This window comes from Eleutherodactylus coqui, chromosome 1 (assembly GCF_035609145.1).
Source record: "Eleutherodactylus coqui strain aEleCoq1 chromosome 1, aEleCoq1.hap1, whole genome shotgun sequence".
Taxonomy (NCBI): Eukaryota; Metazoa; Chordata; class Amphibia; order Anura; family Eleutherodactylidae; genus Eleutherodactylus; species Eleutherodactylus coqui.
In genome coordinates, this window is record NC_089837.1 from 463,648,943 (window position 1) to 463,673,860 (window position 24,918).

At 43.9% G+C, this 24,918-nt stretch overlaps 1 protein-coding gene across 1 annotated transcript in view; it reads left to right on the forward strand.

Annotated features, from left to right (window-relative positions):
* Window positions 1–24,918, forward strand: part of NCKAP1L (NCK associated protein 1 like) — a 169,304-nt gene that overhangs the window by 82,773 nt on the left and 61,613 nt on the right. Inside the window, exons 24-27 of the mRNA XM_066584307.1 lie at window positions 5,745–5,842; window positions 15,900–15,993; window positions 19,615–19,697; window positions 22,510–22,590. Of these exons, the coding sequence (XP_066440404.1) occupies window positions 5,745–5,842; window positions 15,900–15,993; window positions 19,615–19,697; window positions 22,510–22,590 (356 nt within the window). The remainder of the gene's footprint in view (window positions 1–5,744; window positions 5,843–15,899; window positions 15,994–19,614; window positions 19,698–22,509; window positions 22,591–24,918) is intronic.

A 24,918-nucleotide genomic window follows, 5' to 3' on the forward strand; every position in this document is an offset into this window, starting at 1 on the left:
CTTAGAACAAGTACAGTGCCCCTCTGTCAGGTACGGTTGCCACCACGCCAGACCAGTGCTACTGTAAGGCTAGTGTCAGTAAAAGTTCTGCAGGGACTCTACTTATAATAATAATAATAATCTTTATTTGTATAGCGCCAACATATTCCGCAGCGCTTACATAGACAGGGGGAATACAGAAAGACAAAATACAAACATTACAGAACCACGGTTACATATAGTAATCAGTTGATGGAAACAATAGGGGTGAGGGTCCTGCTCCAACGAGCTTACATACTCCAAGTAATGGGGTGATACAGAGGGTAAAGGGGCTGGAGATGTGCACAGTATGGCGAGGTGGAGAGTGAGCGATGCTATACACATAGACAATGGTCAGACATTTAGCCGTGTGACGGCAGAAACGGTGTGACTGCAGGAGCGGTTTATGATGGCTAGCAGGGATTGCAGTCAGTAGGTCAGGGAGCATGTTATCAGGCGGAGTACAGAGAGGTTTGTTTAGGGAATGCGGTATGCCTCCCTGAAGAGGTGCGTTTTTAGAGCACGCCTGAAGTTCTGCGAGTCCTGGATTGCTCGGGTAGCCTTTGGTAGTGCGTTCCAGAGGACCGGTGCTGCTCTGGAGAAGTCTTGGAGGCGGGAATGAGAAGTTCGAATTAAAGGGGCGCTCAGTCTGGTTTCATTAGCAGAGCGGAGAGCCCGGGCTGGTTGATGGATTGAGATGAGGGAGGCGATATAGGGTGGCGCTGCACTGTGGAGGGCTTTGTGGATGAAGGTAGCGAGTTTGAATTGAATTCTGTATTTAACGGGCAGCCAGTGCAGTGACCGGCACAGGACAGAGGCGTCCGAGTAGCGGCTGGACAGGAATATGAGCCTGGCTGCTGCATTCAGGATGGATTGGAGAGGGTAGAGTCTGGTACAGGGGAGGCCGATCAGCAATGAGTTGCAATAATCGAGCCGGGAGTGGATGAGGGCGACAATAAGCGTTTTTAACGTCTCCACAGTGAGAAAAGAGCGGATTCTTGCGATGTTCTTGAGGTGCAGCCGACATGTTCGGGCCAGAGATTGGATGTAGGGGGCAAAAGAGAGATCAGAGTCAAATATGACCCCAAGGCAGCGGGCGTGTTGTCTAGGAGTTATGGTGGCGTATTCTACTTCACGTACAATACGGACTAATACAACTGTGTTTCAGTCCTGTTAATCTGCTGCTAACCTTGAATATGTCAACTCAGCTTGCTCAACTCTGCATGTGTTGGCCATAAAAAAATGATTTTTGGTTCATCGAACGCATATTGTGTGTAGCTATTGGCGTCATGTTTGCCATTAAGCTGTGAAGAAGCGGCGTCCTTCAAGGTCTTTGCTGCTGAAATTTAAGTGAATCCTGTAGTCTCCTCCTTCTACTGAGAACACTGTGGCTCAATATTGACCTTGCGTACAAATACTCATTACAGCTGTCACATTGTTACCACATGTATATAGCCACTTCTGACGGGAAATGCATTTACTTTGATTTAATTGTCTTTTTTTTGCTGTGTCTCTCTGTTCTAATCTAAATCTTCAGTATAACCCATTACACTGCGCACAAGACCAGAATGAAGTATACGGCCACGAATAGCACAACTTAATGCTTATTTAGTGCTGCAAGTTACATTTCATCAATTGTATTTTTTTCTAAGGCTTTCACACGACCGTATGCGTTTGTTACCTTCGCCCGTACGCACGTAAATTCGCATGAATGAAGAATTGCCACCCGATCTTTAGCCGTTCACACACGCGGCTGCTGCATATCAGCAAAGAAGTACGCTGCAGCGCGGAAAGTCCTGGATCGCCAGAAATCCTCGGAATGATTGCTTATGCTTGAATAGAGCCAGCTGTCTTCTTTTCCCGAGCGCCAGAAGTGGCTAAACTCCCTCTTACTTGCTTTTTTCCACTTCTATAGATGTCTATGGGAGCTTCCAGTGTGTCCCAGCGAAAGATATGGCAAGACCCATCTTTCGATACGCCATATAAAATCGGTGACTGAAAGGGGTCGCCGATGTGCTATTTTTCCCAGCGCAATTCTTTTAACATGTCCAAAAATCATTCATCGGAGTGAAGACACTGGAATCCAATGCTTCAAATGGTCGCATTTTGGGGCGATTTTTTTTGATGCTGCTAAATAGTGTGATTAAAGGGGTTGTCCCGCGAAAGCAAGTGGGGGTATACACTTCTGTATGGCCATTTTAATGCACTTTGTAATGTACATCGTGTATTAATTATGAGCCATACAGAAGTTATTCACTTACCTGTTCCGTTGCTAGCGTCCCCGTCGCCATGGTGCCGTCTAATTTCAGCGTCTAATCGCCGGATTAGACGCGCTTGCGCAGTCCGGTCTTCTCCCTGGTGAATGGGGCCGCTCGTGCCAGAGAGCTGGTCCTCGTAGCTCCGCCCCGTCACGTGTGCCGATTCCAGCCAATCAGGAGGCTGGAATCGACAATGGACCGCACAGAGCCCACGGTGCACCATGGGAGAAGACCCGCAGTGCATCGTGGGTGAAGATCCCGGCGGCCATCTTGGTAAGGTAAGTAAGAAGTCGCCGCAGCGCGGGGATTCGGGTAAGTACTAAACGTTTTGTTTTTTTTAACCCATGCATTGGGTTTGTCTCGCGCCGAACGGGGGGCCTATTGAATAAAAAAAAAACCCGTTTCGGCGCGGGACAACCCCTTTAAGGCCTAACTAATATAAACCGGGGTCCTTGTGGACCATTCTACACTAGTTTTTATATCAAGCAATGGAAGCAATTTTCAAAATTGGCTAAAGGTTTGCTGTTAAAATAATAACACGGCACAGCATATTCCTAGTGCCAATGTCACTTAAAGTGGGTTTCCACACACCATTATTGATGATCTTTCCTTAGTATAGGTCATCGATAGTTGATTTGGGGGCACCCACCAAATGCGATCCTTGCTGATTGAAGTGACAGTGGCTTTTCAGTGATCATCGCTATCACTTTAGTCCATACCAGGCACAGCGCCGTACATTGTATAGTGGCTTTGCTGGTAATGCGGCTCAATGACATTCACTTGAATAGGACTGAGCTGCTCTCAGGCCATGTGATCGATGAGCAGGGTATCATTTGCTTGAGAAGAGTCTGCTGCGTTCCTCCCAGCGCTGCGACATCTTCAATGAGCTGACAGGAAGAAAGCTTGAGGATAAGTCAACAATAATTTAGTCCCAGAAAACTCCTGTTAAGTGCCAACATAGTCTACAGTACTTTACAATTGGCGATGTAAGGCTGCCTTCATATCTGCAGTGGGGATTTTGTTGTCTTGCTCCATTCAGGGAGGAGAAAAGGGGAATTCTCTGGCTCAATGGGTCCGTCTTATGACAAAATCAAACTGCGACAAAAGGACTCCACTGACTGTAATGGGGTCAGTTAGATTTCTGCTAAGCTGCCCGGCATTTTACCAGAAGAAAAAGTGCTGCATACGGCACTATTTTGGCCAGTATTTTGTGCCAGATCTGCGACGGAACCTCCGTCCGGAAGTTCCAACACAGAAGTGAAAGCAGCCTTGCAAACAAGTAAAATGACAAGGAATCTAAACAACTAAGGCAAACGAAGAAGATAACAGCTTACAATCTAAGTGGAATAGGAGTTACATAATTAGAACATGTAGAAAGGGAGAGGGGTGGAGCAAACCCAATGGATTCGGAGGCTTTGGTCACAGATGAATGTCTAGAGACCAAAAAAGCCTTAGGAAGGGCTGTGAAGAATGAATGAATTGTGGAGGTTCTGCCAACCAGGAGAACCCACCAAGGTGGGCACGGCAAATGTGGGAAGAGCTATACAAAGAAAAGACTGGTGGATAGGCGCAACTCTAGGGCACCCAAAAGTGCTGGTGGTACCAGTGATGGAGCTGGAGACAGATCCATCATTCTCCACTTCTCCTGCTGTCTCCAGCTCTATCACTGGTAGAATCAGCACTTTTGAGTCCCCTATCCCTTAGTCCCAGAAATGATGTCCCATCCAGCTTGACTGAAGAAGGGGTTCTCCCCAAAACACATATCCTATCCTGTTTTTTTAATATACTTAATAAAAGAGACGTTGGATAATACATCCTACTGTCCCTCCATCTTTTTGGAGAGTTGCGCCTATCCACCAGTCTTTCCTTTCTAGAGCTCTTCACATAATTGCAATATGGTGCTAAGTTAGTCCAGGTGACCAGTTATCAGATATAAATTGCAGGGTAATGCAACAAGGTTAGATAGTTGAGGATAGGGTTGGTGGAGATATCTGTGAGATCAGATTTTGTAGAGACCATGGACTATGGTTATATAATGTAGACATCCTTGAAGAGATCGATAAAAACTAGGAATGATCCAGGGCAGTGACTTCCACAGAATGGGTGCAGCACGGGAGAAATCCTGCAGATGAGAGTCAGAGGATGTTATATGGGAGGGTTGTAGGACATTGGCTGAGTAAGGAGCATGAGTGGGTTGGTATATGGAGTTGAGAGTTGACTTGTATGACAGAGAAGTAAGGTGGAGAACTTTATAGACTAGTTGGAAAGTTTTCAGTATGATTCTGCAAGAAACAGGTAACCAGTATAATGAATGAGAGAGCAGAGGTGTTAGTATAACTGTTAACACGTACTTACATACCAGAATACATACGGCCTATAATGGAAAATCCGCATCATTTCCACATTAAAAAACTATTCAAAATCCAAACCATTAGTGCAGATTGTGATGTGGATTTTGGTGCTAATCCACAGCTGATTTCACCTTTTTAACAGGAGTGAAGCCTGCTGTGGATGCATCCCAAAATCCACATCAAAATCTACACCAAATGTGCGGATTTTGATACGGATTTTTGCTGTGGATTTACCATAGCAAAATATCTTGTTGTTGTTAGCTGTTTAGTCGTTCACGGCCCTCAGCGACCCTAAACGCTGCCTCCATGTTTTTCGGTTTTGCACTGCTTCTTTCAGTTGGTTAACCCTTTCCAATCCACTGTCTGACGTCTAAAGACATTATGATTTAAGGCTGTACAGCTCCAATGTTGGAAGACAACCGTCGGGGTTCTCTTACTGTATATTGCCAGCCTCTCTGCTGTCGAAGCCTATCCAAACGTGTCACCTCATGCAGTACTGGCTTTAGCCAGCAGATAGCACCGTTGTATAACGGTAGAAAAAGAGTAAGCCCCCTGGGAAAACCAGGATACAAATTGGATTGGAAAGGGTTAATATTCATGCCAGTATCCACTCTGACAGTATCAGCAGAATATGTACTGTACGACAAAATGAATAACCTGACTGCTGCATCCTAGAGTTCAACCGGTATCCCAACAGTCAGACCACCAACAACTGAACCTAACAATCTGCTACTAATGTTTGTACCCCTTTATAGATGTAGCAAAGTTTAACTTGACACTTAAATAGTTCTGTGCTGCAGTTTATTTGCCCTTTCAATAACTTTTCACATTTAGTTGCAATGACTTTTCATAAGATAACTCATCACAGAAAGTTTATCATAGTCAAGGTAAAGAGTACTTGCACCTTTTGGCAGTTGAAGACAACCCCATATAGAGCTATATAAGAGGTATATGGGGTCATGTTCAGCTGCCATAAACAGCTAATGGAAGTACAAGTACTCTTTAGACTTTACTACATCGATAAGAAGTCAGTTGAGCATTGCCAATGTAAGTGGTACAGGATAAGTGGTACGTGTATTCCTGTACTTACCATTGATTCCGTTTAAATGTCTTCTAGAGATAAAGGCCTTGGCTGAGATGCTCGGTCCCTATGGGATGAAGTTTCTAAGTGAGAACCTCATGTGGCATGTGACATCTCAGGTAGCAGAGTTAAAGGTAAATGTATTGGAATGTCAGTAATATATGTTGCGATATAAGATATAGCTAATCTAGTCATTCCAGGGGAGCGGACATCGCATGTATAGTAATGACAGAGCCAACATTACAGGTTGTTGCGGATTAACTCTACCAAAGGGTACGTTTTCTGCAGCTTGTCTTCTGCAGCAATACTCGCTCTCAGTAGGAGTCCCTGGAAATCACATCACTAAAATATCGGTCAGCAGCAACTGAACCGCTCAGGTGTTTGGCTTGCCGTTCCAATTAGTACATCTAAGGGGTAAAACAGATGGGAGTGATTTTATCCTGTTATGCGTCCGCGATAATCACAGTCGTATAACGGGACGAAACAAAACCCTTGATTTTAATGGTTTTGTTTTCACTAGCAGGATTCTCGCCCGTTAATACTACATGCAGGAAGGATCGGGCAGGACCTATCTTCCAACTATGGCGCGCAGTTTGAAAAGTCCAAGAAGAAATAAAATACCTATTCATGCGCAACTACGCTCCGTAGCGGCGACCGTATTTGTGCATACGCCCATCTGAAGAAGCCCTAAAATCAAAAATGAGAACGTGACAAGTGTGCATTGCAAACTCATTTGCATATTGCATACTCTTTTGCAACCCCCCTATAATTTTCTATGGGGCCCAAAATTGAGCATGTTCTGTATTTTTTGCACATGCGAGAAAAATGCACGCCAAAAAGGAAATGTGAATGAACCCCATGAAATCTAGGGGTTCTATTCTCCGCATACTCTGCATGCATGAGGGAGCCCTTACTTTACTTTTTGTGTGCAATAGTTGCCCGTAATTGCGCACGTAAAAAAAAACAAAAACACACTGATGCTCTGGTCTGATGAAATGGTCAATTAATCGAATCAGTTCAAGATGGACTCTCTCCTTGCGCAAATGCGCAGGAAAATGGAGCATGCTGCATATTTCTATTGCACAGGCCAAACACGCACATGTGTATGAACCCATCAATAGCTTATATTTTCTGTGTATTGTGCGTGCAGATTTCCCGTGCGCAAACGCGCGCTCAAGTACGTCCATGTGAATTCCGGCCTGCACCTAACTTTTCTTCTCCATCCCTCTGTTAGCTCTTCCTGATAATTGTCTTATCGTCCATCTCTCTGAGGGCTTAAACAGACGAGCGTATATCACAATTCGCTAACTCCTGCGTACTTTTTTTTGCGAAGTGAACAAGTGTATGTAGCTGTTATGGCTGTGCAAATATGGGTCGGGAGGATCATGGGTATGTGCTGCATTTAGCGCATACCCGCGTGGGCAGATGTACGTGTTTGCACACCTCCCATAGACCTCTTTGGTGGGGACCGTTTACAAGATAAGGCAGTTCCTTTTTTTTAATGCCTGCAAGAATCGTGCGTGCAAAAAAAGAGAGAAATGAGAATGAACTCATTGGGTTATATTCTCTCCGTTTTGCACTTGCCATTTTTCTGCGCCCACAGATCCACTCGTCTAGAGGAGCGCTAAGCGTGCAGAAGCACATTGCTATGACTGTATCTACACAGCTGTGGGTTGTGTCTTGTAAGGCGTATAGTTACTGCAGAGCACTCCAGAAATAAACCATTACTGGGAAGAGTTCAGCCTGCGGGTCATTGCAGGAAATGATAAAAAGGAATGTATAGATGACCTGCCGCTCTCCTGCTTCTTTTCATCTACATTGAACCAAAGTTTTATTTTCTCTTCCTCTTCTTCTACTTACTGTAGAGGATCAAACTATACACTGGATTTGATTATAGTATGTAACATAATAGACTGCATGTGAGCTGCATACATTAAATAGTTAAAGGGGTTATCCGGTTACTGGACAACATTCCCCCAATAGCTGCAACTGTGCTAAAATAACTGTCCTTACCCCTCGTCTGTCACAGGGATCCAGCGCTGTAGCTGCAGGGTCACCGTCCTGAACTGCAGGCATCATGGCGCCCAGGATGTTAGCACTGATACCAGGAGAGCGGCTGGTGATGCTGCAGCCTCTGATTGGCTGCAGTAATCAAGTGACTTCCTGTGATGACATCTTCCTCATCAAATACTGTGAGGATGCTGAGACTACAGCGCTGGATCCCCACGGCAGAAGACAAGTCATTACAGCTCTGTTTGTCATTTTAACACCGTTGCAACATTGAGGGGGATGTTGGCCAGTAAGTGGACAACCCCTTTAAGAATAATTCCAGGTAGTTGTACATATAAAGAGGGGTTCTGTGTATAAGAAATAAAGCAAGAATAATGAAAATAACTAAAAAAGACATAGACTGGTGCATCGGGAGAGAAGGTCCTGCCCATGAGGGCTTACAATCTGGAAGACAGTAGGTGATGGTAGAAGCCGCTCATATGGGGTGTAGTAGCAGCAGGGTTATTCTGAGTTGGCTTTTTGGTGGGTTTTCAGGTTGGTTTTGAAGGTGGTGGAGATCTGATAATTTGGGGGAGTTAGTTCCAAAGTATGTCGGACGCAGGGGAGAGATCTTGGAGAAGATGAAAATTCACAGCATGTTCTATTTCCCTGTGGTGTCTGCACGGACAGCTTCCATTGAAGTTGATGGAAGCTGTCTGACCCGCAGCCTGTCCATATTTGACATTGCAGATGGGCCACAAATTCCACAGGGAAGGCAGGAGTTTAAAGAAAAAATCTGTACTGCGCATGTCCGGCTGCGAGCTGAGCAAACCATCCGCAGTACAGATGAAGATCAAGAAAGCAGGTAAACGCAGACGCTGTTGCTACCAGGGCCCGGATTCCGCTGCGGGGTTCCGCATGTGGAATTCGGCTTTGCCATATGCATGCAGCCTTAACCCTTTCCAATCCACTGTCTAACGTCTAAAGACATTATGATTTAAGACTGTACAGCTCCGATGTTGGAAGACGTCCGTCAGGGTTCTCTTACTGTATATTGCTAGCTTCTCTGCTGTTGGAGCCTATCCAATGTGTCACCTAATGCAGTACTGGCTTTAGCCAGCAGATAGCGCCGTTTTATAACGGCAGAAAAAGAGTAAGCCCCCTAGGAAAACCAGGATACAAATTGGATTGGAAAAGGTTAAACTTACGGGCTGAAAGTAAGTGACCCGCTAAATCCAGGGATGTAAGTGTTATACTGTCCCATCTTTCCCGCACGTAGTAAATACTACACACATACGCAAGCCAGGTACTCACAAAAATGATAGTAAAAAACACACACACGCAAAAATACAACCCCCATTGTGCAAATACTCAGCGCAAATGCACACGTAAATACGCTTATGCCCATGCGAAGCCGGCCTTAACTGTGGATTTTGATTTGAGTTTCAATTTGCTACTGAAATGCTGCAAATGACTCCCTTTGTATTGCAAAGAATGGATTCCGCAGAATTTCTAAATCATTTTCTATGTCAGTTTCATCCGTAATGCATGGGTTGCGGCATGTCTACGCCCACACGGGCTCTGTAGCTTATCCGTTTTTTGTGGAGTGTTACTTTTTATATTTTACATGAATCATGCATAGACACTTGTAGATATGGGAAAAATATTAATCTTAGTTCATGCATATTTCTGTTTTAAGTGACGCTTCCCCTTTAAATGCCATCCTTTTAATTTTACATAATAATGTTAGAAGTGTAGAACTGTCAGGATGCACCAAATAAAGCCGTATAACGAACCTCAGATTTCCTTTTTTTTGCTGATTAACAGCCTTTCATGTGAAGCGCTCATCCTCCCCTGTAGAACAGTCAGAATAATAAACGTGATACAAAAGTCAAAGCTTTGCAGCGGCTGAATGTGGCAATGTCTTCATAGCAAACAGCAGATCAATAGACTGCAAACATTCCAGGGAGCACAATGAGACCTCAATAGGCAGCAATTTCTTCTGATCACAAATGGTGGATCAATAAAATGTTTCAATTTATTATGAGTAGAAAAGGAAAATCTATATGATGTGCCGCTAGTTTTTTGCAAGGTTTTACCATTTGATACTTTTTGTAAGAAAATGTAGCTTTTTGTTATTGTATTTTTAAAGCGCTGTTTACTTGTAGAAAAAAGTATCTGAGTCTTTTTACATCTGCCCTCGGGGTTCTGCTTCCCTGCTCCGTTTACGGAGCAGGAAAGGAGAATCCCTGCGGCTGAATAGTTCCAGAACTGAAGAGTGCCGGACAAACCCCATTGACTATAGTGGGGTCCGTCTGCTTTCCGTCCAGCTGCCCGGCTTCTAGGCAAAAGTGCTGCATGTAGATGTGAAATTGGCCTATCTCATGAAAGCTTAACTAGGGAGTGCTACTGGATCCCTTAAATGGCCACTTGTTACATGCAAGCCAGATGGAAATCCCCATGTCTGGATTGGACGTAAAGGTTGTTCATCCTTAAAGGATGAATATATACATAGAAGGTACAAATATGAATAGCACAAAATATTATAAGGAAATGGAAAAGTGGAGAAACAGGGAATGTGACCCCAACCTACTAATGTGAGGAGACACTACCTAAAAGTGGAGCACCTGCCCTGATGAGGGCCACCCCACATCAGAAACCTGGAGCGACCCTCACTTTTCCTAGCAGGAAATAGGGAATGTGGCTACAATAGATGTTATATAAGTATATGAAAATGCTAGATGTTGCACAAGTACATGAACAACTGATGTTCAGGAGATAACATGTAACAACACCCCAGATAAAGTTGATAATCAAACAGTTATCTGGACTTAGATGAGGACAAGACCATAAATTACCGACTTAACTAGAAACACTGTCAGACAAAGTATAGCGGTGTCTTTTGTGAGGAGGAGACAGAATAAATGTGTACACACTAAAACTGATTGGCCAGCTGCGATATATACTTTCCAGCCGACCAATCAATCCACACACCAACAGAAAAGTGTCTCCATCGAAAGCGAAATTAACTGAGTATGTACTAGTGTGAGGATCATGTGGGCTGGAGCCGAAGTGGTGATGTCAACCCAGTTGAAGTGGATGGTCCAATGGATGGTCCTACTCAGTGATTGACATTTATCTGACTAAACCCTGAGGGGAAGGTAGCCAAAGCTACAGCTATGTGTAGACTGTGAGAGAGAGGGATGGGATTTGGAGACTGGAAACCTTCAGAGCAGTCACATTTGAGAAAGAGAGAGAGACATATGTAGAGGCAGGTGAGAGAAGCTGTTGTCCAAGGAAACCAGTGGTTGCATATTGTGTCCAAAGAATCTGATTAGCAAACAAGTTCAGCATTATACTAAGGATTTGTTGTTCCATGGCCTGGTCAAAGGCCAAAGCAAGAGTCAGACTGAGAGTTGAGGAAACAAGAAATGCGTTTACAGGTGGCCCTAACAGTGGACACTGGAAGTAGTCTGCAGTAACCTTTTTCTTGCAAGAGGAAATAGTGCAGTTGGCAGTTACTGCAAGATAAAGTGATATTTCTAGACGCAGCATCTCTTTAAAAAGACTTTGGGCTCAAACTGTATTGACCACGCATTGGCCAGGGACCACATTCTAATGTAAAATGCAAGTGTTGATAATGCACATGCTATATGTAGGTACTGGTGTATCTTGTCTAGATCACAAAAATGGGTGGAGACCTGGGATTGTGCTGCGGGAGGTATAGGGTACGCCCACACTGCTCATTGGCTGGGCTGTGCAATACCCTCCTGTCTCAACTTCAAGCGGCTTCCCCGCCAGCGTCCCTCCAATGGGGCCAGCTGTAATTGTGTTGTCGCCGGCCTCCCTGCAATGTGGCATGCCGTCCCCGCGTCCCAAAAGGTGGTCCTGCTCTCTGTCTTAGCGCAGTTGCCGGATAGGAGACTGACAGCAGGCGGCAGCCGGGAGCACAGAATCCCGGGGGAGATTGAGGGGGTGCGGGCGCCTGGAGAGGAGACTGACAGCGGCAGGCGGGGAGGACACTGACAGCGCAGCTGAAAGCACTAAGGGGAGGACAGTGCCAGGGAAGAGTGAGGGCGCAGGGAACACAGTTACAGCGGGTCCGTGAGCGGAGGATAGCAGGGGGCGTGGGGTGGAGGGGCAGATTGACAGCGGAGATGCGAATGGAGACCCTAGGGCAAAGGAAGCCAATAGACAGCCAATGGCAGCTGACAGTCACAGCGGCCCAGGGAGCACAGGCAGCGGTTTCGACATGGGAGACTTACAGCAGCAGTGAGGTGACACAGGATCGGCATGGCAGATGGGAGGCGAAACACTGACAGCAGCGTCTTCAGCAGGGGAGATGGGAGCGCTGTTATGGGCATCAAAAAGCCCTCCCCTACAACTCAACCAGACCAAGCCATGTCTCCACCCATTCTTCCGGTGGAGACAAGATACACCAGTACCCTGTACGTATACAGCTGTCGGTGGTCAGGAGGTAGTTTGTGAAAACGGTAATAGCCTAGCTGTTTCAGTGCTCTTGGGGAAACTTACAATGGCTGGTGAAACACTACTGACAACACCTATAATGACCCATAGCAGCACACAAACTTTAGATTAGAGGTGTCACCCATCTTGGGCACAGCCTGACTTTCTAAACAATTTGTGGTCCTCCAGGCCCTGGCAATAGACTGCAAAGTTTTATGTAGCTGTTCATTTGCTCAAAAGTAATTGCCCATCAAGTGTGAAAGAAAACACCAAGCATATTGTACAACTCAACGTGACTGTAACTATTTAGCTTCTGTGCCTCTGTGTGAAAAGAAAAATAAATAGCTTTATTACAAAAGTGTCTATGATATTCCAGCCCAAAGTAGCCCCCTGACATGCTGGTCATTGTACAGTATCCTGCTACACATTTCAGTGCTGCTCTTGTCTCTTCTTTATGTATTGTAGTCATCAAAATCTTCCTAAGGCTAATTTTTACCAGGCAGTAAGCAGTTACCTCATCGTGCACAGCACAGTTTTAGGTTCATAATACAGAATTGGAGACAACTAGACGTGTAGGTTTGGATAAATATGCAGAAGTAATTGCAGCTTCTTGGAAGACTTCCCACTCTCAGTCAGCATCAGAGTGAGAAGCTTAAATTCAACTACAAAAAAGTACAAATCCATCGGTGAAGTGAGCTTGTTACACACTATGCTGAACATAAAAGCTCTGTACCGCAGGTAAATGTTCCTCCGGTTTGTTTAGAAGTTTTACTTCTTTTAATAGTTGAAATAAAGGATATGCTTGTAAGACCCGCCAGTAGCAATTCTTAAAGTCAATTGTGCTAAGGTTCCTGGGTATTACTACATGTATCGATTGCATAAAGTAGGCCTTTTATGTACAAGCTATTGTGTAAAGAGCACATCGCCCTAAAATGTAGAAAGAACTGTGAAAGTAAGACCTTGTGTGCTTTCCATGCTTGACAAGACCCTCGTGTGGGTCGAAATGTTTCGGATCATTTTTTTAAACTTAATAAAGACATAGTAACCTAGTATGTAACGCTGAAAAAAGACATATGTCCATCCAGATCAGCCTATTACCCCCCAATGTTGATCCAGAGGAAGGGGGAAAAAAATAGGTAGAAGACAAGTTTCAGCATTTAAAGAAAAAAAAATCCCTGGATCATTTATCCTTCTGAAGTGATTATTGATTATCACATATAATATTGTAACGATCAAGAAATGCATCCCGGTCCATCTTGCACTCTCTTATTGAATTTGCCATCACCACATCCGCAGGCAGAGAGTTCCTTAGTCTCACTGCTCTTACAGTAAAGAACTCTCTTCTATGTTGGTTAAGAAACCTTCTTTCCTTTAGTCCACATGCACACAGCAGAGCCGGATTCCACATGCGGAATCTTGCAGTGGAATCTGGCCTTGGCAGCAGTGGCGTCCGCACGCCTGCATTCTTTCTCTTAGGCCTCCTTCCCACGGACGGATTTCCGCCGCATAATACGCGGCTAAAATCCGCTGCCTTGCCCGCAGCTATTAGGTTCTATTGAACCTAATAGCTCAATGCTTACAGTGCGGAATTCCACCGCGGAATTCCGCACCGTAAAATCTCCCGTCCTCACCCGCGGCATGCTCTATTTGCCGCGGGTATGCGCGCAGACGGCTTCCATTGCAGTCAATGGAAGCCGTCCGTTCACGCTATCTTCCGCTGTAGCACAGCGAAAGATAGCGTGAAATCGCCTCTCCGCCTTATGCTGCCGCGTCATATGATGGGGCCAGCACGTCATATGAAACGTCACGCCGCGTCACGCCGAAGCGTCATGCAGGACCCAGGACGCCGGATCCGCAGGTAAGTATGGGGTCTCTGGGGGGCGCCGTGACGGGCTCCGCCGTGGAATTCCGCGCCGGAGCCCATCGCGGCCGTGTGCAGCCGGCCTTACTCTGTACTGCAGATGGTCTGCACAGCTCGCCGTCGGACATGCTCAGTACAGATTTGTTTTTAAACTCCTGCTTTTCCCGCAGAATCCGCAGCCCATCCGCAATGTCAATTGGGGATGGGCCGTGGGTTGGACGTCTTCCATTGACTTCATGCAGACACCGCAGGAAAATGGCGCATGCTGCGATTTTTCATACGCAAGCGGAAACCGCAAATGGTTTCTGCTCGTTATGGGCGGTATTTGCTACAGAATTCGGAGGCGGTCGCCTGTTCCAGATTCCGCAATTGAAATCCGCCTGTGTGCATTTACCCTGACTTAGGGCGCCCACCCACTGGCGATTTTTTTTTCTTTGCGTTTTGCGTTTTTTCTCAAGAGCAATTAGAATTGAATGTACTCCTGTCCACTGGCGTTTTGCGTTGTGTTGCGTTGCGTTTTTTAACATAGGAACTGTCAGTTGCATATGTGTCCTTATTTTTCTCCTAATGCACCCATGAAAGTCAATGGAAATTAATGGAAAAGCCGCGAAAACGCCGCGAAAACGCTGCGTTTTTCACGCACGAAAATCGCAAACGCCAGTGGGTGGGCGCCCTTAAAGAGCTAAAAATAGGTGATAAAGTCTCTTTAAATTATTAACTAGCATTCACTGTTGTTGTTACGATCTGGAGTGGGTTTAGAGCCTCATGTTGTAACCCGAGTGTACAAACAGCAAGATCAAGAGAAGCCAGGGGTTGGTAACAGGTAGATCTGTTGCAATATAAGGGAGCAGGCAGGTAGCGTAGTCAGAATGTAGGCAGAGGTCGGTAACGGGGAGCAGCAATCGTATAGAAAGGAGCGGTTATAGCAGAGCTAGACTAAAGGCATAGAGCACAAGAATCATGAAAAGGAAGAAGGAACAAGGCCAGGTTTATATGGGGTGTGCAATCAAGGGACAGGGTGAAACCAATCAGAGAAACAGGAGCGGGAACTAGGAACAATGGAGCCACCGCCACAGGAGCTCCTGGGTTCAAATCCTGACAGTTGTGTAGTTATTATTTTTTTCTTTGACTATGTTTTTGATACTGTACCTGGACCTAGAATTTTTTGAGGGGAAATGTGTCGGAATGCTTTTTAGGTAAATTCATTAGGATGAGGTTCATGGATGGGGTTGCCTTTTCATGGCGGATGCTCTGTATTAATTAATGACACTTAGGGTAAGAGTCAGGGCAATGTCAGTACCCACTCCTCATTTTATATAGTTGTTCTGCTGCTCTGTACTACTCTTTTTATTTTTGTATACATCATACTGGTTTGATATTATGGTCCTAGTAGTGTTTTTTTTGTCCTTTTTGATATTTCTTGTTGCTTTATTTATTGTGAATTTACTAAAAGTTACATTTTATTCATCTGTGGTTCTGTGATAGATACTCTTTACATGTGAACACACCCTTACCAGCCCCAATCCAAACTCTTTATATATGTAGATAACTCTTATTCACCAGTTGTGCATTTTTCTAATATACTTTGTCTCCCAATCCCTCACAATTTTCAAGGTCTGTTTTATGTCCGTAAGTGAAAACATTTTTGCTTACATCCAGAGAATGCAAACCTGTTCTGATGATTTCCAACTGGCATAGCTGCAAGGCTGGTAAAGCTTATTGGCGTTCCTGTGTGCATTTGCCCTTAATATGTGCCAACAAGTGTATGTAGCATTACATGCATAATTGATAATGATGAACTGTATTAAGAATGTCTCCAGTGTAAATCCCTTTATTTCACGTCTTCAGTGTAATTCTCTTTATTTCACCTCCAGAAACTTGTTGTAGAGAACATGGACTCGTTGGTACAAATCCGGTCCAACTTCAGCAATGTGGAGCTGATGCCATCTCTGCTAGCCAAGCTCAGCTGTAAGTTGCTGTTATACTTGGATGTTCCTGGTAACAAGGGACGCATCTCGACAGATGTCCTTATACTATACATTGCATCTCTTATCAAACTGACAGTTTTATCTAGAAAAGCCTCCTAATCAATTGACTGGCACACTAACTAAGGATATGCGGGGAAGTCACAGTAAATGAGCTACTGATGCAATGTTGAAAGTACATAGTATAATCAAGGTCAGACAAGGTCATACAGCCTGATTATTGGGAACAATAATTAGCTTGCCTGATCATTGAGTGGTGTAAGAGGGCTTGTAGTCAACCAATAAACGAGCAAACGCTTGTTCGTCAGCCGATCCAGTCTTTTTAGCAAGCCTAAAAATGTTTTCTCGTCAGTTGCATATCTCCCCATGTGGACAATGATGGCTGTGTGTAGACAAATGATCACATTACTGATCATTTGTTGCTATATGGGCAATTCTGTGCCGTGTGTGACTGGCAGAGAACATGCATTAATCAACTGCTTTGTTGATCGGTGCTTGTTATAACCAGCTGATTTTCAGCCTGTCTGAAAGGACCCTTAGAGACTCAGATGCAATCAATAGGTAATGGTCCCATATTTATTGAGCGGGACACATAATAAACATGCTTACATTCCCTCAGCTGTTTTACTTAAGGATGATGTACAATAAATGAATGTGATGGGTACAGAATACAATTTCTCGACTGTTAAATATGGAGTTGTACACTATCCTACCAAATATGATTGGACACGTGAGCAAAAATCAAAAGTGATATTTATTTACATATTTTAATACTTAGTGGGGCCTCCTTTGGCCCCAAATGATATAGAATACTCTCCATCGCATATTTTCTATTTACAACTGATACCCATCAGCTGGTATTTCCCTCCATTCATCCTGCGAACATCTAGTGAGTTCTCTCAAAGATGCATTGGCCCGTTTACAATGTGCAAGGTGCATCATCATTGGACAGTTGGGCGAGCGAAGAACGTTCTATGGAGTGACGAATTATGCCATTCTATCCTCAAATGAGATCGATGTACCTGAGTATGCAGGATGCCTGGGGAACGCCTTTTGAGTGTGTCATGCTAACAATGAAGTGTGGCGTAGATTCCATTATGGTGTGGGGGTGTTTTACGTGGCATAGTCTCGGTCCGTTGGTTGTAGTGGTCTACGAACACAATAATGTGCTGCTGACAATACTCTGGGAATGGTCAGCAGTACTTCCAACAAGACAACGCACCTTGTCACTAATCCAACTCTGTTTTATGTTGGTTTGTGTATATGAATGTTCCACGACTAGACTGGACTGAACAGAGTCGCAACCTGAACCCTACTGAACATTTTCAGTAAATATGAACAGCATCCATCTTCTTTGGAGAACTCTCCAGACATTTGCAGGATGAATGGAGGGCAATACCAGCTGAAGTGTATCAGACGTTAGTAGAAAGCATGCCACAGAGAGTCTCCAATATCATTAGAGTCAAAGGAACCCCACTAAGTAGTAATGTATGAAAACAAATACTACATTTGATTCTTGCTCAGATGTCTATGTACTTTTGGTAGGATAGTGTATAATGTTAGGATGCGAACTTGGTATATTAGAGTTAAATCAAGAGAAAGATGATTTAGGTCACCCGGCAGAGAAAAGCTAAACTGCTGTTTCTAGGAATATTTTCTGTTTCTGTTTTCAAATATTGTAAGCTACAGTATTTATTTGTTTTGGAGAGAGAACATTAATTTAAAGGGGTTGTCCCGCGCCGAAACGGGTTTTTTTTTTTCAATAGCCGTTCAGCGTGAGACAAACCCGATGCAGGGGTTTAAAAAAAAAAAAAACGGATAGTACTTACCCGAATCCCCGCGCTCCGGTGACTTCTTACTTACCTTGCGAAGATGGCCGCTGGGATCTTCACCCACGGTGGACCGCAGGTCTTCTCCTATGGTGCACCGTGGGCTCTGTGCGTTCCATTGCCGATTCCAGCCTCCTGATTGGCTGGAATCGGCACACGTGACGGGGCGGAGCTACGAGGAGCAGCTCTCCAGCACGAGCGGCCCCATTCAGAAGGGAGAAGACCGGACTGCGCAAGCGCGTCTAATCGGGCGATTAGACGCTGAAATTAGACGGCTCCATGGAGACGAGGACGCTAGCAACGGAGCAGGTAAGTGAATAACTTCTGTATGGCTCATAATTAATGCACGATGTATATTACAAAGTGCATTAATATGGCCATACAGAAGTGCTGAACCCCACTTGCTTTCGCGGGACAACCCCTTTAAGTGAGCCCGATACATTGAAAATGCAGTGCAATCAGTAGGCACAATGCTAGGGCATAATGAGCTGAGCAGATTGATATATGCTTTGGTCTAAAAGTATTTGGATAGTGACCCAGTTTTTATAACTTAGCCTCAGTACATCGGCATGATGAATTTGAAACAAAGCCATCAGTGTGTGATTGAAGTGTAGACTTTCAGCTATACCTTAATTAAGGGGGTGTATCAAAGTGCAGATATTGCAGTTACCATTTAGAAATTGCAGACATATTTTACATAGTCCTTCCATGATACTAAAGCCAGCAAAGCGTCTGCAAAGTAACTCCACTTATTCACGCAGCACAATAGTCTTAGAAGTGGAATTATAACTGAGGTACAGGGATACAGTAATAAACCTGAGGAATTACTATTTTAGGACCCTATCATGACAGAGAGTACTGGGCTGCCAGCGATGTGTTCAGGGACTGGGCAACCCCAAAAAAGTCAACTCAGGAGATATAGAAACTTTTTTTTTTTGTTAAAATACAAAATCCTCTGCTGTTCTACAATTAGCTGTTGATGTTGCGGCCGCGGTCCGTGCCTTTCTAGTACCAGTCAGCCTGACAGGAACAAGAAGTGAAGTTTTAGGCTCCACCCCCCCCCCCTTCTTTAACCCTTTGCAATCCAATTTTGGATTCAGGTTTTCCTAGGGGGCTTTCTTTTTCTGCCATCATACAATGGCGCCATCTGCTGGCTTGAGCCAGTACTGCAGTATGTGACATGCTGGAGAGGCCTCCGACTACAAAGCGGCCAGTAATATATAGTAAGAATACCCTGCCGGACGTTTTCCTACTTAGGAGCTGCACAGGTTTCAATCAGAATGTAGGAATACGTCAGACAGTGGATTGGAAAGGGTTAAAGGGAACCTGTCAACTATTTTGAGCCCTATAGTTTAAGCTTATGGACTCAAAGTAACTGATCCACTGAATCCAGGGATGTAATTCTTTTACTTACCTTCCCCTCTCTATGTATAGAATGGGAAGACTACTTACTGTGCGCCTCAATGCGTTCAGCAACCGCTTAGATGCCTAACAACAGGGGAATGGTGGGGAAGATAAGTATAGGACTAACATCACCAGACTCAGTGGGTCAGCTACTTTGAGCCTATAAGCTTAACTTGACAGAACCTCAAACAACATGCAACCTGACCTACAAGATGAGCATCTGTAGATAATTAAATGCAATTTAGAATTTTTTCATATTAACATATTTTTCCCAGAAGCCTTATGAGATAATTCCCAATCTGATGACAATCTCATACCGTCGTCTTATAAAATAATCATTCTGCTTCTTATCTGCTCTTTTATCTGTCTAGCTCCAGAAAACTTGCTGAAAAGAATGACCATTGTTGGAGTGATCTTGTCCTTCCGTTCTCTGGCTTTGGAAGGACTTAGAGAGGTAAGGAAGTGATGGTGGAAACGTAGAGAAACTGCACCACAGTCACATAGTTCATCCATCTAGATCCTATTTCATCCATCTAGATCAGCGTTTCCCAAATTCCAGTCCTCAGGGACCCCCATAGGTCATGTTTTCAGGATTTCCTCTTTGTTACACAGGTGATGTAATTATTGTCAGTACCTCAGACATTGCCACAGGTGTTCTTACTATAGGATATCCTGAAAACATGACCTGTTGGGGCTCCATGAGGACAGGAGTTTAGTAAACACTGATCTAGATCCTAGTTCATCTACATCCCATGCAGAACGTCATAGGAAGAACTGTAATTTTAAGTTTCTGGGGCCCAATGCAAAATCTGCACCTCATCTAATATATTGTCCTATTCATAATACTGGTGACATTTGTGGCGCCCCCCAGTTGCCTGAGGCTAGTTGTGACGGCTAGCTGCCTATTGCTATGCTATTGATCATAGGAGTTGACAGCCGTGTTACATTTATACAATATGTAGTACTTGCATATCTCCATTTACAACTGTGCTATACACTAACATCACATGTAAGGATAGAACCGCAGGTGAATACAGGTAAAAGAAAAATATATTAATTTGCTACATGCAGTGCAAGGAGAATAATACTGTAATACTTGAACAAAAATGCATGCAATATGGTACTGGAACGCAGATGTAGATAATATCATGGAAATGAGGGAAGCATTCCTAATGCAGTCATAAAAGTAAGTGAACACACATACGAGTGGTATAATACTAGGGCACAGGTGCAGGCTGAATAATAGTGAACGGAAATTCATGTAGCACAGATGAAGAATAGTAATGAAGCATAAGAATATTTTGAATACTACTAAAGTACAGGGACTAGTAATACTGACGGAAACATAATTACTGCACTGCTGCAACAGGACTTAAAAGCTACAATGTAATGTCATGTTACTATTAAAACTTACAATATTACCTATGCATATAACCAGAGGCGTAACCTGAAGCTTCTGGGCCCCAATGCAAAACCTGTAACAGGGCCCCCAACTATAATGCTTTATTCATAGTACTGGGCTCCCTATATGGAGAAGAGAGGCCTTATGGGCGCCCTAAGGCTCCTGGGCCCGGGTGCAACCGCATCCCCTGCATCCTCTATAGTAACGCCCCTGCATATAACATTCATAGGCATCTGTTAACAGGCATGACTTGGGAATGTCTGACTAAAGTCTGCCCACTAAGGCCGGGCTCACACTAACAGGTCGGATGCCCGCTTGCAGAAATCCGTAGCAGAAAACCCACGAGTGATCGTGGAAATAAAATTCTTAACGGTTACGTATGCGTGCAGTTTTCCATGTGGATGTACGTGTATGGAGAGTGTATTGTCCGCGCGGAAGAATGCTCGCAAGCAGGGAATGACATCCGAACACTATAGTCGACTGTCCAGGTGATAATATATATTTCTCTCTCTTCCGGCTTTTGTATCTGGTCTCCTAGCTATTTGCAAGCGAATCCGTGCCCGTAGGTAATGTTAATTGCGTATGCACTGCTGATTGCATGTATCCTTACAAGATCAATGTACCCGTATGCATGGAATCCGTGCTAAAATAGCATGCCACGATTCTTCTTCTGCTTGTGGAATCCGCAATACCTCCCCGCACATCTGAGTGAACCAGCGAAAGTTCATAAAATATGTGTGTGTGTGTGTGTATATATATATATATATATATATATATATATATATATACCGCTGAATGATCACTGCATTAGTGCAGGACATCTGGTGATCAGTAATGAGGTACCACGTGATGGCCACATCATGACCTGCTTTCAGGTAAAGTGCTGATCTCTTCTTCTCTCACGCTTTTCCACCATAACTATACTTTGCAACATTAGCACCTCTTCTCCACCCATAGCCACACGGTGCCGATTCAAGGGCACCACTAGCTGTATGTTGCTTAAAATGAATATCCCACTGAGACTTCAGTCCAATAAGGACACACTCCCATTAATTCACCATGTAAATGTATAACTTAGACTCTAGGGGGCTCCCGATATCTTCGATGGACCTCCATTCCCCCTCGAAAAATGCTTCCTTCAAAGACTCTATTCCTGCCAGCTGCCATGACCGTTCTACCCCACAAAGAAAATTAGTAATGAACCACAACATAATTTGGTGGGCAAGTCACAAACTGCTCCTTTTATCCAATTGCTGCCTTGAGGACCCGTCCCTTCTACCCCCTCAGAGCCTGCCTACGTATTAGTCAGGTAAAAGACTACTCTTAACCTCACATTCCCCATCCCTCTAACATCGCTAAATTTATAGATCCCCAAGGTTTTAACCATCTTTATTTATTCAATGTCACCCTTTTTGCCATGTTGCTAGGCTTTTTCTGGGCCTGGGCATCCCTCTTAAGTCATGTGCCACTTTCCTAATAAGCTGCTTCATTGCCATTGGTTTCAATTGTAGTAAAGCCGCCTCTGAGACATCCTGCTCTGACCCCGATGACAACATCCAGTCCCACTGCACTGACAGAGGGCTGGGAGATCAGCTGATCACCGTGAATCCCAAGTGGTGGATTCCCAGCAGTCAACCACTGTTGGCATATCCTAAGGAATGGTTACCAATAGTATTTGCCTAGAAAACCTCTTTTAAATGTCAATTGCTTTTCTATGTTTTTCCTCTCAGAAGTATCTTTTCGCTGACAAAGTGATAAATGTAATGTTCTACAGACCGTTCTATTTTATGTAGATTGGGGTGAATGACCCATGTACTACTTTTCTGTGACTTTAACAGCATAATTATACGGTGTATTATTGCAGGTTTTCACAAACCACTGTCCCTTTATGATGGCCCCAATTGAATTCCTTAAGGATTGTGTTACTCCAGATCTGGACATTCAGGTATGCTGAATCTCTGCCTTTACATGGTATGATGATATATTTCATCATGGATATATAAAATGAATCCCTTTAAATTAAGCTCTGAAATACTGCTCTTCAATAAAGGCACCAAGGAGCTGACCTGAACATGCTGGTGCTGAAGCTCCCGAGGATGGTGCCCATGCTCATAACCTATATGTCATGGTGCCATAAGTACTTGGTTCGGGGTACAGTGACAAGTCCAGTGTGACATCACGCCATCAGTGCCACACCACTCAATACGCCTTCATGTGCGGCATCATTTGGCGTTGGATGCCGAGGGAGAAACATCTCTCATCTGTCCTTCATCCCAGCCTATCAGTAACTTGGTTAAGGCATTATTTCTGGCACCTCTAAGTAGAAGATGTTGGTTATACTCTTGTTTTTCATATGGTGTTACTTAGCTCTGAGCTCTGTCATACTTCTCCACAAATCCCATATTGTACTTAAAATTCTAGATTTTTTCAGTTAGTCCGTCTTGTACCTGCTTAGTGTCCTTCACTTTCTGTCATTGGTTACTTTATTAGTTTAATCTGTCTTGTTCTCTCCTTGTATCTGCCTTTTTGACCCTATTTAGATCTAGGGACACTTAGGGAATCTAGACAGGTTCCAGCTGTGGGTTTGCCCTTTTCAGGGTGGATGTCCGCTCTTCAGGTCCAGTTAGGGCAGATATAGGCAAGAACTGAGGTCTTGTTTCCATTAATTTACATTGGCCAGTTAAACTGTCCTGCACCCCTGGTATCTCAGTTGTCCCCTGCGTTTTACACATCATTCAACCTGTGCCTGCACTTAGTCTTTGTGTCTGTTTATTGGTATCATCGACTGGTCTGAATAGATGTTATACTATACCAGTTATGGTCAACACCACATATTTTGGGAGACCCAAATCCAGTCCTGGACTCCATCAGATCATGTTCAGCCAGGGGTAGACACATACTCACACATTTATGACTTTTTTACACAGCTGTATTTGTCGACAAATTTTTATTTTTATATTGTATTTACCTAAAAAAAAATTTGGACACCTCAGAAAAAGAAAATCCAGAACAGGTCTTCTTAGATCTCTTTGTGTTTTGGGCAAAATGCATATGTGGAGAACATAAGGATATAAAGAATCCATACATAGATACAAATGCCAAGCTCAACGCTTTTCTGCCTAGTGTAAAAGACTGATAGGGATGGAAGCGATATGAGTCAGAGTCACTGCCCTACATATTGCACCTTATGGTTTCTGTCCCCATCCAGTTTTCTGCATGAAGGATGGAACCCAGAATGGACCCATCATTGGTTTCAGCAAAACACAAGGTGAAACCAACCATGGCTTGAAACTGGAGCATTTAATGTATAGATTACAGTTTACATCTACATGGAATTCAACTCTATGGGGGATGAAGAAACCGATAAGAAAGAGTTCCCACTGATTTATATGACGTTGCACTGTGTGTGCTCAACCACCCGTCTATAAACTTCCTCCTCACTCCAACTATGATGATGCAAAGTTGCTGGGATCAGTTGGGTTCTCAGTGGTGGACTCCAAGCAAAAATTAATTATACTGATCCTAAAGCCATGCCATGTATTATGGTAAAGAGCGGCATTTATACTTCTACAGGCTTCCAGTAACTCTTGCTCATTTGCTGTGTAAAGACTACACCCTGTTCATCCATTATGTGAGATGTAGTCACTAATGGTGATCTGATGTGGAAAGTAAGCCTCCCAGAATACATTGCATCTATGTATATTGCATAATAGATGTTCAAAAAAGGTGTTGCAGTTGTGCCTGTGACCACAGTGTTAAATGATTTCAAGAGTTCACTACATTGGAAATACGCAACTAATAGAGGTTTGATGGTCAACACTATATTACAGACTGATTTGAGCCACAATCTCATCAAGGTAGTGATCAGTAAGTATGTTCTCTACCCTATTATGTTCTTTATGGTACTTGTACCCTGGGAAAACAATAAAGAATTTCTGATGTGTACCTCTGGAGTGGCCCTATAAATCTTTGGCTACTTTCGCACTACGTTTACTTTGCTGGCTTATATGTCAAATGTATTCATTTGGTACCCATTTACTCAATATAGACAAAAAAGTGTCCTTTGCCCTGCGTCGGGCTTGTATATGTTGGCATACCTTCTTTTTTGCTGTGTGGGACAATGCAATAGATTAGTCCTCGTCCATACAGAGTTATGTAATAAAGTACATAGCGTAGTATAAAATTTTTACAGTGGGCGCCTATGAGCGATGGATTCCACTGTATGTCTATACAGTCGTATCTATTGGAGGTATACACAGTGGTGCTTTGGGTT